Source organism: Xylocopa sonorina, chromosome 16, assembly GCF_050948175.1.
Source record: "Xylocopa sonorina isolate GNS202 chromosome 16, iyXylSono1_principal, whole genome shotgun sequence".
Taxonomy (NCBI): domain Eukaryota; kingdom Metazoa; phylum Arthropoda; class Insecta; order Hymenoptera; family Apidae; genus Xylocopa; species Xylocopa sonorina.
This window is the reverse complement of record NC_135208.1, coordinates 3,756,875-3,776,475: the sequence shown is the minus strand read 5'-3', so window position 1 is coordinate 3,776,475 and position 19,601 is coordinate 3,756,875. Positions and strand designations below refer to the sequence as shown.

The following is a 19,601-nucleotide window of genomic DNA, read 5'->3' as shown; positions in this document are numbered from 1 at the left end:
ATTTTGCTTCCGATCTTATAAGAATAAAAAAACGGTTAACTTAAACGATAATCTACATTTAGGTTTCTCAATGGACACGAACATTCGTAGAATGATGAAAAACAAGTGCCAATGGATGGAAGTCAGCCAGTCAAGGAGATGTTTTCTTCGATTGAACGCATCGTTTCATATGTATTCACGTTTGTGGATTAAAGTGGATTTGTATAGAACCATTTTTTTCTCCATTTTATAGATTCAATTCGGTAAATAATACTCTCTCGGAATGTACTCTGGCTTTGGACTACTCGGTTCGATTCCAAGGAGTTCTCCCATAAATGCGATATAGGTGATGGCCAAACGAAGAGTCTCGATCCTCGAAAGTCGCTTTTCGTATGCAAAGGTGGGTACCTAAAGAAGCACCGAGGACTTATGAAATCAACGACGATATGTAAAAGATTTTGCAGTTACAAAAGTCAAATAACTCACTTTTCTACGCAACTTATCGAAGGCTTCGTTCAAGTTAAACATTCTACGTCTCTCGCGGATATTCGCTGCTCTTCTTTGCGAAACAGTCGCTACACGACGCCTTGGTTTTTTCGTGGTGGACGATGGAAGATTCGGAGATCTACCATTAGGTGTATATCGACTGGAATTATTATCAAGTTTTAATAATTAACAGAAGAAATATAATTGCAAATTGTCATTGTTCCGTTTACTGTTTCGAATCTTTTCGCAATTTCTTTTTCGTGCAAATTATAATTATCGCAAGGAACGTAGACGTTTGTGACTACATAAAAATGATTTACCTTTGATGTAATAATGCACACGGTTGTCTGTACAGTCCATGCTCGTTTATATGGGAATGCGAAGGCGGTGGTGTTTGATATAAAACGGAACTGTCCCACACGGGGTAACTACCGAGTTCGCCGCTAACGTATTGCGACATATCCGCTGCAATTATCTATTTCATTTACTTATGTTTACTTTTATCTGCCGATTGTTCGTTATTAATAGTTTCATAGTATCATAGTTTATGCTATTAAACGTAATTAAAAATATTAAATATTATCTTCACTTGACAATAAATAGATAAAGTTTAACGTTATTATTCTGGTTAATGTAAATTTTCGATTGTAAAATTAGTTTTCCATCATTTTAGAGTCCATAAAATTCTAAACACAACAACAATTCTAAGCATAAACTTTCAGTCAATGAATATTGTTGGTCTTTCTGGTAAAAATTATTCTAATAATATTAATCTGTTGTCATCTCTGTAGGAATGCGATTGCAGTAAAGACAAGGCGAGACATGAGGTGCCAATGGCTACGAAATTATTTAAAAGCAGCTGAAAAGCAGGGAAAAGAGTACATCACGCAAGACCCGTTTAGCTTTTGCAAAAATATATAAAAACCGGGGTATCGAACTCAAGGGAAAGATTTCCTTACGCCACGAAGGTATCTCACAGCATATGGTACAGGTTCATCGTATCGAACCGATGTTGTAATAATATCTTTTTTTTTCAATACATTAAAAGAAAAACCCGCGAAAATTGTTTCAGGATCTATCAGTCTACCTACCACATGATAAAAGACAAGCATTCTGCGAAAGATTATGAAGAAGAAATGTAATGCTCCTTTCTAATAACATCAATGGTACGCTATTGCACCAAAGTATTGCAGAGACTTAGTACTTAGTTTGTCAAAAACAACATTGTAGACCGAATATTAACATTAAGTATAATTTAGCAGCGTTTCTAACATTTTTGCTTTGGTGTAAAACAAGTGGAACGTGGCATACTTGACTGACGTATACTTTATTGAAATCCACTTCTCTATATGTAATTATTTGTACTCACTGGTGTTTGATTTCCATTTATCTCCCACAGTGGTTCGGTGTAACTCATATCCTGGATTCTGTCCAGTAATGAACAAGCTCAGGAGGATCACTTGGATGAGTTTCTCGATTGAAAAAAAAAAAAAACAATGAAAAAGAATGTTGCGAGACAAAGAAGATGAAACTTTTGTCACCAGCACGAGTGTCGTTTTCGTTCTGAGGATGGCGAGGATACCCTCATCCAGGGAATCGAGTTCCTTTGGCTTGATTTAATCTTGAGTACGCCCCTTTTTCGAAGCAACTCTCCGAAGCCACGGTTATTTACCATTCTTGGACGCTTGCGTCATGATCTCTGTATCTATTGGAGGATTTCACCCTCAACTAATTCGAGTGCAACACGGCGGTTGGACAAGGGGCTGTGATGGGGTGGAGCTTTCGAACAACCCTCATGGCCTGCCTGTTTCGTACGAATCGAGAAGGTTGAACAGTATCGGAATTATCGACCGTGGTACGTTAAAGATAGACCAACTGATTGTTCAACAATTTTTTTCGCATTTGACATTCCCTACTTCCTTTTTTACCCCTTCAACGATTGCAGTTTTTGCTACCGTCACTTAGGGAAACAGTTAAAAGCATTCAATAGCTGAAATTGGACATTGATGACGAGAGACGAAATTAGTTATTACTGAAATAAAATTTTATTTATTAAAAATATAAATACATTTCTTCGACGAGTTAATATTGTTTGTAAAATTCTTTTTGGCTGGTTCGTATCATTATTTTTTGTTGTAGATTTAAACTGTTAATAAGCTGTCTGATAATTAGCCTTTAACGAAAAATAATTAACAGATTGATTAACGCATTGATTTCCCTCCGGAAGAGCTACATGGCACGTGTTCTGAATAAAGTGTTGGTCATCCGATAAAATTCTTCTGTTGGCGCATTAAGCATTAAGCGAAAGGTATAAGAACTAATACTAAAAAAAGTTGAAGATTAATCGAATATCGTGGCACTATAATGTTTTTCTTTTAACAGAACATTTACATTTCACTGTTCCCCAGATGGTATAACGTTTGATACACGCGTTAAAATATAACGTAACTGCCTGTTGGTGATTCATTTGTGTTGGAACTGTAATAGATACAATTTTCTGGAAGTTGGGATATTAGGATTTTTCGCATCTCACGTCAGGATAAATCGCCTCATAAATTGAGCCTGCAACAGGATCACTGAAAAGGCCGTGACAAACTCTCCTCAGAAGGGTAACATATTGTCAAATCAGGGATGTGTTCCCCCGAATTAATTAAATAGATATTAGCCGATTCACTTGACGCTCAGTTCTCCCTTCGAGCATATATATAAACATTCAGCGTGCTATCCGCGTGTCAAATCGCATTATGTTTGCTTCGAGAGCCAGAGGGTGCATAAAGTTATTAATGTTCAGCCACGAGCAGTTATCCTATCGAGATCATCCCTTCGTTTTGTTCCTTTTCGTTACCACTCTGTTATTATTATCTGCAATCCGTAGCTTCGTATTCTTTATTTGTTCAGTCCTTGGCTTTTGTTTTGTTATCAAGTAAAATTTGACTTTGTAAGGAAGTTCATTCGACGAAGACATAACATTATCGGAAACTTGAATCTAAAGTATTACTTAAAATTTCTTTTCTTAATAATTGCAATGAAACTGAAGAATAGCAAATGTATTTATTCAACATATGATGTTATATATTGTAGTTTTGTATCCATTAACTGCTTTGGGTGGATCTTTAATTCGAGTCTATATAGTAATACGTACTATATCCATAACTGCAAGCTGACGCTTTGGATCGATGTTTTGAGCGTCGGCGCTGAAATGCTTCGTAGTTGAATTTCAAAGCATTTCTAGAATTAAAAATATACATTTAATGTATAATGTAGTCTTTAGTTTTATTTCGAATGAGCTTTAATACACGTGCAACAAAATTAAATGCTATAGAAAATCTTCCTTTTTTGTATATGTATTTTACATAATTGATATTGATAAGAGTGACAAATAGTCCAAAAATGTTGTTACATTCCGACTTGTAAAAGAAATAGCAGACAAATATGCAGGATGACGCAAAGATTGTCAAAAGTTAGTCTTAGGTTCACCCCCTCGTAGTGCACGTGTTCCGTTTAATCTAATTCTGATGCGTTTCTAACAATGGACGCGCTTTCCGCAACAGGGTCACGTCATTGACAGCAATTACTCGATGTCGTCACAGATGAAATATCCACCCTTCTAAATGATATACCGCCTATAATACGAGTTTGTCACGGGATTTTCTATCGGTTTGTCTATCGGTACATACACGGATAAACAGGTAAAAATTAAATAAGATTAGATAGATTTCATTTTAAACTTTTTATTGTTATTTCACATTTTGTACATACATATACATACATATATATTCTACACATTTCTTTTTACAACTATAATCTTTGTCAATCGATATTAATAATGACATTGTTATACTAGGTATTAGTTAGGACATATAAGAGAAGGAACGCTGTCGCTCCTGCAATACTGACTCTGCCGTGCTGCTAGTGGAAGGTAGTTTTTTGCTAAAAATTTTCTGGAGCAACATAATTTGGTATACTGGAGAAAAGTGGAATCTGAAAAATTTTGGCGCGGCGTCCGATACTACTACGTAACTCAAGTTCGAATCGGTACCGGATGGCGTGACGAAAGAAGCGGGCGATACGTTTGCATCCTGTCCCGATTTGTCCTTGTCCTGTCAACCACTGGAGCCTACTTGTGGCCTTAGTGTCGAAATGTGTATAAATCATCCAACATTTGTAAACACTGTTTACAAATAATGCCCCTAAGCAGCTCGTAATTTTTTCTTTTCTTTCTAATCGCTATTCAATTTAACAGCAATATGTAGACAAATATTTCTAGAGAAATCAATTTTCGTTCTGTTCGTAGGCAATTGCGAACGATGGTGTAGATTATAGACATGCGTAGCTTCATACGTAGCATCAAAATCATCAAGACTCACAATCAGAGCATACAGAAACGGTATGTTGATACAAACATTATTAAGGGGCACATTATTAATTAATTCATATACTAAAATATACAATTTTTGCTAAATAAAATACATTTTAAATAATTTGTTTCTACAAAAGGAAATCAGGTAATACATAATTTGGAAGATTACAAGATATACTCTTAACTTTATCGCTGAAAATAAAGATGTTACAAAAATATTAACATTAACGATGTATCAGCATGAGCTAACAGGTTTTAGCATTAGTTCTCTCTCGTGTTCGTACAATTAAAATACTGACTTTTGTAAAGAAATCGAGTATGTGAAGAAAGTCAAACATAAAGATTCATTTACATCTATAACCATAATATAATTATTTCATTGCTAACGACAGAATTGTAAAATCAATTTAGAAACGTAACGAATTTGTTTTCCATAGTACCTTGCACATTTGGGATTAATATAAACTATCCGTACAACTCTCAGCTATTGTAGTTTTTAACGAGAAGCATTTTAAAAACATTTATAAGAAAAATAGTTTATCAGACGAGTCTGCAAGATATTTACATCAATTTTTGGAATGAATATATTTTGTTATGGAACATTTATTGACTACCCATTCTAATGCATTGTTAACATTACAAGTTTACCTACAAAATTTTATACCGATACATACAAGCATCAATTCACAGAAAGTTCCGATATAGGTACACTTTGATAAGTACACTTGAACAAGAAAGAATATTAATGTTGGCTTCATTTTAATATATTTTTTCAATAAGCAAATTGTTGCAAATAAAATGAACAAAACTCCCTGTTTACAAAAATTTAACAATAAATTTCCTTAATTCTTTCATAATGTTGTAACTTTTAACAATACTATATAGGGAATGCTCTATTATTCCTATTAAGGAAATCAATTCGTTAAATACATTATAGTGATCATTTTTTTATAAGGGAATAACATTTTCATAGATCAAGTTTTTCTTCTTTTTCGTCCTGAACATTAAAACCTATTGTAACACTAGAGCTACCTGTCATGCTACTTGCCATAGTCAGAATTGGCTCCTCTGTCATTAATTTCTTTGACGAGGGATCCTTTGACTCCATCATACTTTGCTTCCAGTTTTCTAAATCTTTGTCCGACATGTTTGAAAGAGAGCTTAGTTTTGAAGTACACTTGTAACTATAGTTTAGTTCGGACTTCTGTGTTGGAGTTTTTGGCATCGAGACGCTTTGAGATCGGGAAAAATTTTTCTTTTTAAAGCTGTTAGAGGAATGAAGCTTTTTTTGCTCTTGTATGTTTTCTGTACCATCTTTATCTTTCTGAACTTTCTCTGCATTGGAAAAATCAGTTTTCTGAGAAGTAGTGGGTCTTATCTTATCCGTATTGTTTGTTTCTTTAATTCTCACGTCCTTGTCAGATATTTCCATGCTTTCAACAAGAAATCTAGATGAAAGTGCAAAATGAAAAATACATTTTTTAAAAATTCAATATTATCTAGAACCATAAAAACGAGTCAAACGGACAAACAAACAAACAAACAAAATTACCTCCCAATTTTCTTGTAACTGCTAGATTTTGTGCCTATGTTCTCCTTTTGTTCAAATATTTGTTTAATATCTTGTTTCCTCTGTTCCTCAGTTTGTCTTAAAGTTATCGTATGGTCTTCATCGTCATCCATACTATCCACAGGAAGATCATCGATACGCATAATTTTCTGTAGATTACTATTAAAACCCACTCCAAAACCGCATTTTCGAATTTGACCATCCTCGTTACTATAATAATCTGTATACGATACACTGCCACGACTCTCTCTATGTTCTTGATCAATATTTATACAAAATTCGTTGAAGTCTATATCCAGACATGGAGTTGTGGGAAATTTGGGACCCGTGTTAAATAATTGCGCTCTGCAAAAAATAAGAAATATGCTTCTTATACATGATCTTAGTAGGAGTACAGCTAAAGAATAAATATTATATACCCGTCATTGCTGATTAGACTTATTGACATACTGCACTCTCCTGTTGAAGTTGGTGCAGGAGATGAAGGTTCAGAAGAAAGGAATGATTGTGGCTCGCTACTCCAACCAGTACCTAAATTTATATACACAGATGGATAGAGGAAATAAGATTAAAGAATGTTTTTTTATAACTTCACCATTAGTTTACTATCAATTAATGTAAAATAAAAAAAACAACAAAAAAATGATAGTACTCACTATTAGGACTAGTTGGTGATAATTGATTTCTTATATCACAAGACTCTCCATCGTTCGAAGATTTATACTGTATAGGAGTTGGTGTAATATATCTAACAGGAAAATCGTTGTACCTTTATTTAAAGATATGCGACTATGATTAAAGTTAGAATAGAGAAGAATGAGAAAAGTGAAGCATCAAGGGAAAATAGATAATGCGTTATGGAATAAGTAAAAAAAAAAAAAAAAAAAAGGTATGAAAAAACTGAATATACTCACAAGGATAGTTTACTTAATTTCTTACGGTACCTGACAGCTTCCAGGTCGGAAGAGTGGTACTCGCGACTGATTCCTCCTATACTGAGATTCTGATTAACCGATTCATGGGTTGATCCACCGGGGGACGAGTATTTAGGAGGAGAAGAAGCGGGGGTCCGGAATAGGGGGGCACTGGTCATCATCTCCAGGAAGGAATCCAACTGGCGCAGTGACAGTGCGTTGTGAAGAGTTTCCAAAGGTCTTATTGGTGGTACTCCACCGAAACCTTCTATTGCTAGCAAACATTAAGTTTTTTCAGTCATAAAATACAAAATAACTGTAAAAATATAATGGTTGAGAGCTCACCAGCAACAGCAGACGCATGAGGTGGCACCATGTCTTTGAGATTAGGAGCACTGGAGGATCCACTGATAACAGCTGTACTGAATAAACTGTTTGCTGAACCAGTCAGCTTCTTGTTGATGTTGTAGCCCAACAGCTTGAAATAACTCATCTGTCCCGAGATACTGTGACGGTGGCGCCTTGCTGTGCAGGTAGGGTCAGGTTGAATGATCGAAGGTCGTGTGTCTGGAGATGAGAAGGATCGTTGAGGTTGGAGTCGGGAGAACAGTGCTCGTGGATAGTTGGAACGATGGTTACAATTGTAAGGAATAACATGATCATTGTGAACATTATTATCGTGCGCAGAGAGCGTATGATAAAGCGTACTACTATGATCTGGTATGTCTGCTACCAGGTTACCATGCCACTGGAGATCCTCATTAGAACAAGATAAACGTCTGGACAGATTTGAACAACTAGCCGCATCGTTATTTTCATTTGAACAAATGGAATCAACACAAGAAAATACACCACATCTCGGACACGGGCAAGACATTATTTTTCTGTTTAGTACCTGTGTACTTTTCTCTATACCCTCATCGTTCAAGTTTTGTCTTATGATATTCTTGTTAAGACCCCATTTTTGCTTCCCCTTAGATAGCACGGATTCACTGCTATCATGGCCTTTCGAGTGATGTTTGCGTATGGAATGATAATTGAACTTTGAGTCTGAACAGCTGAATGCACCATTTCGTCTTTCAGGGAATGTAGGTCTGTTTTTTAAATACACAGAAGATGAACTAAGATGATCAAGTTCGCACAGTCCTTTGAAATTCTCACCGTCATTATCCATGGAGACACAACGTAAAGAACAACTACATCCATCCTCCCACAGGCTCGAGTAACAGGAACAGTTGAAGAACTTATGCGAGAGCGAATGTGCAAAGTAGATGTCAAAATTAGTACGCTCAACGGGTGGTAGATCTCTGCTCCTTAAAATCAGCTCCAAGACGTTACAGTTATAACAAAGACACTTGGGTAGGTAAGGTGGCAATGACCGGGATTGTGTCTCTAGCTTAGTCTGCCCCATAGATGTCCATGTGTCTGGGGTTCTTTCGTGCAAGGATAACGAGAAGGAGGAATGTTTTGACCACTTTGCAGTGTTAGGCGGCGATTTCGACAACTCGATTAACTCACCGCTACGCTCGATCCCGGGAAGAATCATCTCTGAATGAGAACGTCCATATTTTTTGCTATGAAGAGGTAGAGTATAATCGTCAAGTTGTTCACAACTAGTATTGATAAATGAAGAACGAATAGTAGGAACCGGAAACGCAATATCGGCCACGCCAGAAGTCCTCCTGCTGTTTGGTGAGACTAAGGGGGATGTATGCAACGTCACCAGGGGATTTGAACTCGAAGTGGAAGTATCTGTCGAAGGAACTGGAAGTTCCGGTGAACTGAAGGAGTGTGGCAGACCCAGCAATTTTTCCATTGGCACGTGCAAGGAAACCTGGTCAGATCTTTCTAGGTAGGATTGCTCTGTTACATGCTCCTCTGTGTCTTTTGGTGCACATGCATAGTATTTGGTGAATGATGCATAAAAGAGAACGGTGCAGTTAAAATGAGCAAATGATGACAATGTAACAGCAGGAAAAGGGTATAAAGGAGGAAGAGAAAAGAAAAGAAATAGACGATTAAATAAACCCATCACCGAAAAAATCAAAGTAAACATTGGCAAGAACCTTTATTCACGTCGTCGCGTTGCTAGAAAATAAAACTTGCTGGAATCATCTTATTTTATTACAGTATAGCGAGAGGATTCTTTTAAGCGTTTTTATCATTCGCAAAAATTCCATAAACGGTGATTTTGAACAAATCTAAATAATTAAAAACTATGGATCTGAACTTAAAAACGAACATGCTAATATTGCCAAAGTTTACTGAAGACGACGTTTTCAAAGAAAAGATTCATTACCAATGGGGATAATAAGAATAAACTAACTGAAATAAACAGGAAATAAAAATATATACTTTAGGCTTGCTTATGTTTAAAAGACACAAATTCGGTTAATGTTACACACCCGTGGCACACGATAGCCATGCAACCAGTAAGCCAACCGGACAATATCAATTTGAATTTACGAAAGCTCTACTCTGACAGTTAACACGATCATAATTTTATGTGGTGACGACAATTATTCATAGATAATTATGATACTATTAATTGCCAGAGATTGATCTGTTCGGATAGAAATGCGAAAGACATTTAATACCACTGAAATAATCAAATGATATCTTAATATAGTAGTGATAAGTAAAACATAAAAGATCACAAAAATCACTGCATCATAAGAAGAAACATTTAATTTTCTTTGTCAACAAAACTTTCTCTGTTTAAGTTATTTTTTCTTAAATAATTTTTAAATCATAGCACAAAAAGTGAAGAAAGCAGTGTAAATGTGAGCGATCAAAGATTAAGATACAATATATTAATGTAGTATTAATCGCATATTAATAAATGTATGCATATCTTTCTTAAAAAAGTGACTAAGCACCGAATATGCTACGAATCTTATTGGAATAATGAATTAGGAATGAAGGAATTAGGATGACGGCTGAAAGAATCACGCTAATATTTTTCAATATTTCTGTAACTCAAACAGTCGCCCACAGAAATTAGTTGGCTTCCACGCGCACAACTATCGCCGAGCAAAGAGTTATTTCAACTGAATTTTCCTATATTTCCATCTAATATTGCGTCTTTTTAAGTTAATTTTACATTAAATAAATTCTATCCATTAAGCTATTAATATTTAAACTTCAATAAGAATTGTACACAGTTACAGTACATAGAAATGAAAAGAAGAAAAATAATAATACGTTCTGTTATAGGGAGAACTAAGTATAATGTAAAAGAAGATGGTACACGTAATAACAGAGTAAATAATGTAAATATTAAGGATCAGAGGTGTGATACTGAAAACTAACTATGGGAGAGTATACGCGTACACGTTTATTGTATTAAAGTTGCTATGTGAAAATGCATCTTGTAATAGTTATTGTAGTACTGATGGGCATAAAGGATGTTATAGTGTATTATAGTGAAAGAAATTTAAAAGATGCAAATCACAATAATTAGCGACTACGAAAATTACTATCTCAAAAGCGAATAAGTAAGTACACGTATCGAACAATCGTCTAGATCAATACTGTTCAGCAATAATCCGATTAGGCAGTAAATCATGTATTCCCGGACATCAGTAGCGGTGTACGATGTATCGATAATGTATTGAAACGGTATGGTACAAGTATCTCGCCTAATAGTGAGAGGAAATCTGAGGTGTGTATTGTTGTTGGCTTTGCTCTCGGTATGGCCTAAGAGCAACAATAGATGCTTATGCCCGTCAGATGGTAGGCTGAGCAGCACTGATCCAGATAGTAAAGATTTCTATTTAAAAAATAGCTTAAAAGACAAACAAACAACAAATCATTAATCTTTGCTGTATCAGTGTGATACAGAAACATTGAAAGTTTATCAATATCCTGTAATGATCACCACTTATGATAAGACAATGCATCGTAACTTGTTGAAATTAAAATAGGAAAAACTAACATACCTTCTTTGTTAACCGCGTCTAAGCTCTGATACTGCAGCTTGTCCGCAGCTATAAAAAGATATGAAAAACACCAGCCTCTCTGACAAAATCTGATTAATTAATAGACTTAACCGTAAGTTCTCAAAAAAGTATAGCAATACGAGTAAGTTTTCGCAACCTCCATGTTAGATGTTACATCGACATGCATCATCGAAAAGAATTAATTTGACTTCATTATCACAGCCATAAAGTACGTTCACTGTTGATTATGTAAAAGCATTAACTTATTTAGTATATGCATAAAATTATTTACCTTTCTCAGGCTTATCTTGTCTTTGATGATCATAACTGCGAGCACGAGGTTCGACGATTGTTCCTCTCTCTGCATCGCGTCGTTGGCGTTGACTCGCAGCTAATTGACTACCAAGTCTTGCTGCTTCATGACCAGCTACAGTTCTAGCGCTGAACATTGAAATCACTTCATAGAAAAGTATCGGTAATTATTAATTCACCAAAAAATTGTATACCTTATTGGAATCGGTGCAGAACTTTGCAAAAAACCACTATCAAATGGTTCATCCATCATGTTAGGATCCAGATCCATCATATCAACTCCTCTACTAATTGTTGGACTATCCATTGTTCCATCCGCAACGTCCGCCTCCATTGTTGGTAGTGTTGTATCCTAAATATTAGAGAAAAAAATGTTAATTCGTTTACATTTCTAATTAAAAGGGTTGTTACGTACGGGTTTTATTGGTGAATTCATAAAATCGTCCTCCAAAATTCCCAATTCTACATCTTCTTCCTCTATACGGGTGCTGCATTGTGAAGTGGTGTCCTGAGCGGAACCTGCGCTTTCACCCTAAAAATACCCACATATATAATTGTATATAGTATTGTGTTATGAAATATTTTTGCAATCTTGATATACGAACTCCGACTATAAGATTTACTTACCACATTATGGCTACTTTCATTCCGTGAATGAGGTCTAAATCCCGGCCCTGGTGGTAGATTTTTTTGCACGCAGCAATTCACACCAGGACTGAAATGCAATTCAACATGAAAACGTTCTTCGCTGCTCGGATCTTTGGTTGGATCTTCATACAACATAACTACGATTTGAGACATGTAGTTCAATTCAGAGACCATGCTAACGTACTCCATTGCACGACGCCATTGTTCATCTTTCATTACCTATTTAATTATAATATGGTATTTAGTTTCATGTATCATATACCAGGTAAATTAAATACGCACATCAAGTAAGCCACCGTAACGTAGAACAGTTAACAAAGAATGCACGTGGCTTTCGCTTGTAAAATAGAGCCTTGTGCGTACGTGTCTACCTGGACTCGAAACACCATGGGAATACCTAAAATATTTAATAATCATAGAAACGAGTCTACATATTGTACATGTGGAATGTTACTTAATTTTACCTTGGATTCAGTCTATTAACTGTCTCTTCTCCTGACTCCTCGATATTTCTTTGCAAGTCTGCCCTTATTTTTTTTAAAAGGGGAGTACAAATACCTTGTCCTATAGTGAGTTTTTCTTGCACCGTTAATCCATATTCCTATATAAATCATAATTTTTATATATTTCCTTAAGGAAGAATAAAAATTCTTCAAATTTTTACCTGTGGTATCACAATATCTGCTAGATACTTGGAATAGATATACAATTCTTCCGCGTGCTCAAATTGTAACGTATGATTGTTGTGCTGCAAATCATACTTTATACAGTCATAAATATCTGGTATTTTCGATATGTCGAATCTTTTATTTTTTGTACAAAAATCTTTCTCGATTTTACCCCACCGACGACCCATTAATTCCCACGTTTCACCGTGATAGAGAATTGCATCTAAAAATGTATAGATAAATAAGTACGGGTTCGTAGTGAAATTACATACATTCAGTGCATTCATACCTTTAGTTTTAGGATCATCTTTTTTGATACGGACAATATCCATCAGCTTTTGAATCAACGTGTGAACATGTTGACAACATCGAACAGGATTTTTAACAAAGTCCATTGCTGCATTTATACTTAATGCGTTACCAGGATTTATCTGTTCTCTATCTTCGCGCGTAAATTCTCGATCCTGTTGCAATAGTTCGTGAAGTCGTGTTTTCACCCTATAAAAATACACATCTTATATTACTTTATTCTGGAGTTCGCAAGAAATCGTATGAATTTTTTTACGTACATATTCTGATATTTACTACTATCGCAATCATTGTCTAATAAGCCGTTAGTGTTGGCACTCTTGACCATCTGCACTAATATCGGCGTTAGTTCACCCTCCAATGCAAGTAAACCTTTTGCGAAAGCTGCAGCGGTCATTTGAACTCTTCCTTCGTCGCTTGCATAGATCTTTAAATCATGCCGAAATGTCGAATGAAGTCTGAGTAATCCTAAACCTTGTGCACCCGCATAATCACCTAGGTGTAAATAATTAAAATATTTTAGTAAACTGGAATATAAAAGATAACAATACGCCATCCGTATGGCACAAACATAGAATACATATGATTTTACTAAATGATTTATGATCTGAAAAGAAATTTATAAAAGGTCACTAAAAAAATCGTTAACTGTACATTCAATTTATGTACATACGTATGTATAAATGTAGTCGATTGTACAAACATATAATAGTCTTGCTAACAAAATATTAAACGTTATTGATCTATCTTTTTACAGCTATGCTGTATAAAATGGGAATATCTCTTTTGTAATTAATCAAAGAGAGATTGCGATGTGCGAGAGTTCATGTGTCATATGTGTGTGTGTGTGTGTGTGTGTGTGTGTGTGTGCGTGTGTAATTTTAATATGTAGTGCATAAATGATGTATATAGCAGATGGTAACTATTTATGACGTATCAACAAAAGAATTAAATACACATTTAAGGCCAAGAAATATATAAAAGCAACTATATCAATAAATTAGAAAGCATTTAACTGTAATAAAATAGAATACACATTGAATTAGCATAGAAACAGTATTTTGCTTCAAGGTCAATACAGATTTTAAGGATTTAGTTTGAACTATTTAAATATATAAATTAAAAAATTCTGTATCTATTACTGTTTCTATGCATCTACTGCATAATCTATACATGACTAAAAATAAGCGTTGATTCAGAATAAAAAGTTACCGTGATTTGGTAACATCTCTGAGTCTTCCTCTGAAATAACATTTGAAATGATCTATGAATCAAAGATTTCCGTAAAGTTATGAGACATTTGCTATCCTTTAACCAGAACGAAATTATCGATAATTCAATTTAATTTGCGTCTATATTCTTTTTCTAAATAACAAAAATGAATAAATCGAAATGCCTTACACATATGCATAAATTCTGTTTTATATGCATATGCATATGCATATAAATTTACTGTGCAGCATAAGTAGCAGTATATTATATTATATTATGCATACGCTCAACTGAGCAATCCAGTTGGAGTTCGGACAACATACGAAATTGGTTAAATAAACAATCTTATTATGAGGTATAAATTAACTCAAGAATGAGCATGAATAAGCGTATGAACATAAGATACGAACCACTAAGGTGTCTACCTTGACCACCAGGATACATGCAGCGAAATATTCTTCCCAATTCCTCTGCTTGTATACGACCAGCTGGTGTTAATTCTCCTCCCCATTTTAATATTAAGACAAGCGATGGTTCTCCAAGTCGGTCTAATAATAACAAATCAATTTCACATATTACTTACAGGATTAATGTGATAAAATGTAAAGATAAAAGTTACTTTTTAGACGATTTGAGCTTCCTATATTTCATACCATCATCCGACGAACTTCCTCTAGGTCGTCCACGTGGTTGATATTTCATTTGTACTTTGCGGTTTATTCCTGAGAAGTGACCATACCTGAGATACAATTTACATTAATTTTAATTACTTTTAATTGATGCGAAAGATGACATACATATATATTGGTATTATACAATATATCAAGAATAGGTATTCACATTTCTAGAACACTCTTCAATTGCTCCAACTTTCCTTGTTTTTCTTCCAATTCTGGACCAGCAGCGCGATGTTGTATTTCAGCTAACAAACTGCGCGCAGTATCTAATATTTCTTGTAATTGTTTAGGCCTTTTTAATTTGATATGGCCATGTTTATAACCATCGTATTTTGCGAATATTTCAAAAAATCTATCAAAAATCATATGGAAAGTAACAGAGGTTGTTGATTGTTAAGACATGTAGCATATTTTTAAAAGATATACTTACTTCGGATGACGAACCTCCACTTTCATTTTCTGCTTTGGCGTTCGGTCACCGTGTCTTATGACAGCAACTACGCATCGCAATTCCATCCTAGAGTAAATACAATACAAAATCCATTAAAATATTCTAGAGGATAATCTAGAAGAGAAGGATAAAACTAAAATTAATGTACATTTTTCCAAAAGTAGTTGGTACAATAGGGGGATCATCCAGTTGGAATGGAACACTCCATGGTATGTGCAAAGTAGGCGCCAATTCCCTCAGAATCATGTTTCCCAAAATTTTTGCACAATCGTCGTAGTATTTGTTCGAATTCTTTACAAAACTGAATCCATTTACATCGCATACGAACGATTGACCGTTTGCTCTAAAAAATTACAAACTTTCGATAGATAATAAATAGGTCGAGAAAGATTACTGCGTGAACTTTACTGATTTTGCAATGTTTGCATACCTAAGTAAATCGAAACCACAGACTGTTTGCTTGAAAGCTAAACATACTTTTCTACTAATCAACTTTTCAGCGTTACTTAATATAACAGGATATCGAATTTCTTTCCCCTCTGAATCTCTTTCGACTTTGCCATCCAGTGCTGGACTTTTCCTTGCTTCCGCGTGAGCATAATCTGGACCAACGGTATAGACTTTGACATCTGTGCCATCAGTTGGCATGAAATCTTCGTAAATGTAAGAACCTGTCTTGCGAACTCGAGATTCTGGAGAATATACACTACTACGACTTCCAATCTGTACAATGCATATAAAAACAATTTTTTCTTCTATTAGTTTAAGCCTTTGAAAGAAATCTAGTTTCTTTAACCAACTATGTACCTTCCTAAATAATCTTTGACTACCTCCACCTGCAGATGTAGGATAATAAATGTAGATATTATGATCTTCTGCTGAAACCGGTTTCTCCACAAACGGTTTGTTGAATGTAACACCATTGACTTCCACATGATCTTCTGACTCTACTAATTCGTGATCTAAAACATATTTCCTGTGTTACACGTGTATAATAAAGAATTAAAGAAATATAAAATAGATAGATAATAAGATACGTTTTGGATCAGAAGAATCTCTATCTAGGACAGCGTATCTAGGAATTTCAATGCCCTCACTCTCTAAGATAGCATATACTCTTCTACGGTCCTGTCAAATATAAAATTTAAACTGTATAAATACACTTTTTATCGTCTATACATATTTATTATTGCACTTATATTACGAACATACTTGAATATCATACTGCATTGGTAAATTATTGATGATGAAAGGATTTCTAAGATTAGCATAATTTATAGCTTTATCAAGAGGGAAGCCCTTACTGTGAAAGCTTATTAAACAATCAACGATTGGCCAATCTTCTACAGATTCCTGCGAATGTATAATATATTCATATAAAGTTAATGATTTATTTTACCGTTTCTACTTCTATTAACAATACCTTTAAAATGACTTCTTCGGGAAATACTATTATCTTAATATATTCAAATTCCTCCAATCTGGTTAAAATTTCCTTCATCGGTTTACTCTGAGATTTCTTTGCCATTGCACAGACTCCAACTAAAACTTGTTTCCCTTCTCCTTCCAAGTCATTTCCACCCATGCACCCATCATCGTTGCTACACCCGTCCGACAGTTCGGCCTAAATGAAAATTTTAATTTTTCTTTATTCTTTATTCTTTTTAAATGCTTTGCACTCATTTCCAAAATTATATTAATAATATTTTCCTTAAATTTAAAAATTAATCACAGATATAATAATACTACCATCATTTGCCAATATGGTTCTGCCTCGTTATCACAATCAAAGATATAAATATCAGGAACAGTTGTAGATGACAGATTACTTGTATTTTCCATTATAAATTCCACTTTAAAGTATCATTAATTATATACATTTAGTTCAATGATGAATTATTTTTCTTGCATGCAATATGCTTGAATTGCTAATAATAATAATAATAATAATAATAATAATAATAATAATAATAATAATAATTTGTTTTCAATTCACTAAGTACACTGAATGCACAAAACATCAAATTATATTTACATTAATAAAACATCATTAACGCAATTGCATATGTAACTATAGGTGAATGCAAAACATATATAATAAAGATTTCTTGCCAATTTATTATTAGACTGCTAAATACTAGTGGAGTATTTTTTCATGAGTCATCAAGTTATTTAAAAGTTACTTAATAATAGCTAGACAATAATTGATATTTCATATTTAATGTAGCAAAACTACATAACAAATGAATTGTTAGACTAAACGATGGAATTGATCTTTCCATGTTCTATTGAAAAAATAAGTTTAGTAACAAAAACATAATTTTATATAAAATTTGTGTTCTAGAAAATATAAAAGTATGATATAAAAGTATATACAAACGATTTGTGAGTGCGTGTGAGTGAAATAATAGTTTTTTCAAATTAAGTAACTCTTTAACCTTTATGAATGTACAAAGTGTTTATTTGTTCAAGGTAAAATAGTTAAATTTCAGATTCTTGTCGTCGTTTATCATTCATGTTATACCATTTGTGCGAGATGTATTTGATTTGTAATTGTTCCTCTTAACTCGCGTTGCGTATTACACATAAAAACACAGAACTTACTCTTTTTGTTGAACGATATATAGAAGAAGCTACAGGACCGACAAGGGTTGGTTGTACGGTATTTAAATCTCCTACATAGAAAATTGGTCGGCTGGCACTCCGTAGACCCTATTAATTAATTATCATACGAGTACAATGATGCTAATGGCATTAAAATGGGCATATTCTTAGTATATACGATTATAGCAATGAAGAATATCTATTTACCTGATACCCATGTTCCAATTCAGTGTAAGACATGTCAAAACGGGTTTCATTGAGAAAAGAGAAACGGTTCCAGTTCGGATTTAGATAATTCCCAGTGTTCTGAAACAATCATTAACGTATGTATAAGAAGAGTGTAAAAATAATTTAATATGAAATAAAGTGGCTATTTTTCCTTAGAGAAAAAGAAAAGTGGAGGAAGGGAGAGAGGGAGAGAAGGAGGGCAGAAAAGGAGGATCTATCATTAGAAATGTATTATTAATTTAAAAAAATAACTAATATAAAAGTTTAACGAGTAACACACGTACAGGCGCGCGCACACAGACACATACATCATAGACGTGCGCGCGGGCGTCTTGTACAAAAAATCCCATTTAATATAATTATAATATCCTAAAATTGAATAATAAATTTTAATACACATCGATCAAGCAATTAGTTATTATAAATGTTCGTTGAATTTATGTATATTTTTACAATGAAATTTAGATGAACAATTTTATGATTGAGAATAACCTCGATTGAAAATAATTCTTCTATTTTTCAATAAGACGCAATTCGAGCTTAATTAATTAACGCAGGATAAAAGCGGATTAAAGAGTATAATAATCGATTATTTAAAAGAAACATTACCAACAAGACAATTCAATTTTACATGGCAGTATGAACCATGCTTGGTCTCTTAAGATTTACTCATCAAACATTTTTCTCTAAATATGTCGATCATTTTAATTGCACTCACCACAGCTATGGTTTTTAAAGAATTTAAAGATTCGCAGCAATACAGAATTAATAAACAATATCGTATCTTTAGGCAATTTAAAATTTTGATTAGTATCCTGTAATTTTAGGACACCTTGTCGAACTTGAATCTCGATCTCTCGTATCGTTCATCCAATTTACGTGAATCGATATCGCATCGCTATTATTATTATTATTATTATTATTATTATTATTATTATTATTATTATTACTGTGTGTGTGTGTGTGTGTGTGTGTGTACGAATAAACAAATTTAAATACAAAAAACCGTAATAGTTATACGAGTGTATGAATTAAAGGATTTCAAAGATTATAGGATAAATGGGTAAATAAATTTATGCTGTACATTAACTTTATTTAAAATTATAAAATCCAGTATTTACACTAGTTTCCCATCTATGCGAAAATTACAATTTTTGCCCATTTTCAGTAGGAAGTTTCAAAGTTATCATAATATAATTATTGCTCTACAACGATATTTGATTGAGCAAATGTAATAATGTG

At 34.0% G+C, this 19,601-nt stretch overlaps 2 protein-coding genes across 4 annotated transcripts; both read right to left on the bottom strand.

Annotated features, from left to right (window-relative positions):
* Nucleotides 1–218: 218 nt before the first annotated feature.
* Nucleotides 219–1,882, bottom strand: LOC143431059 (protein Fer3). The gene is made up of 4 exons (XM_076907562.1): nucleotides 1,835–1,882; nucleotides 786–940; nucleotides 466–625; nucleotides 219–387 (listed from the first exon to the last, which is right to left on the bottom strand). The coding sequence occupies exons 1-4, from the start codon at nucleotides 1,880–1,882 to the stop codon at nucleotides 235–237; spliced, it is 516 nt and encodes a 171-aa protein (XP_076763677.1). The 3' UTR covers nucleotides 219–234.
* A 3,732-nt stretch (nucleotides 1,883–5,614) lies between these two features.
* On the bottom strand, nucleotides 5,615–19,218 carry L(1)g0196 (inositol hexakisphosphate and diphosphoinositol-pentakisphosphate kinase). 3 transcript variants are annotated; one of them, XM_076907544.1, is made up of 31 exons: nucleotides 19,190–19,218; nucleotides 18,339–18,437; nucleotides 18,132–18,239; nucleotides 16,951–17,151; nucleotides 16,740–16,880; nucleotides 16,565–16,655; nucleotides 16,335–16,489; nucleotides 15,958–16,250; nucleotides 15,676–15,870; nucleotides 15,507–15,593; nucleotides 15,240–15,428; nucleotides 15,053–15,138; nucleotides 14,810–14,947; nucleotides 14,400–14,429; nucleotides 13,448–13,682; nucleotides 13,168–13,376; nucleotides 12,875–13,101; nucleotides 12,675–12,811; nucleotides 12,493–12,607; nucleotides 12,190–12,429; nucleotides 11,978–12,094; nucleotides 11,757–11,914; nucleotides 11,543–11,691; nucleotides 11,251–11,298; nucleotides 8,828–9,187; nucleotides 7,655–7,876; nucleotides 7,310–7,583; nucleotides 7,052–7,143; nucleotides 6,815–6,926; nucleotides 6,378–6,740; nucleotides 5,615–6,273 (listed from the first exon to the last, which is right to left on the bottom strand). In XM_076907544.1, exons 2-31 carry the CDS (start codon nucleotides 18,369–18,371, stop codon nucleotides 5,793–5,795), a joined length of 5,286 nt encoding a protein of 1,761 aa, XP_076763659.1. In that variant the 5' UTR covers nucleotides 18,372–18,437; nucleotides 19,190–19,218; the 3' UTR covers nucleotides 5,615–5,792. The 3 variants fall into 3 exon arrangements, with proteins under 3 accessions (XP_076763659.1, XP_076763660.1, XP_076763658.1); XM_076907545.1 differs by lacking the exon at nucleotides 14,400–14,429; XM_076907543.1 differs by lacking the exon at nucleotides 14,400–14,429 and having other exon boundaries at nucleotides 7,655–9,187.
* Between the last annotated feature and the right edge of the window lie 383 nt (nucleotides 19,219–19,601).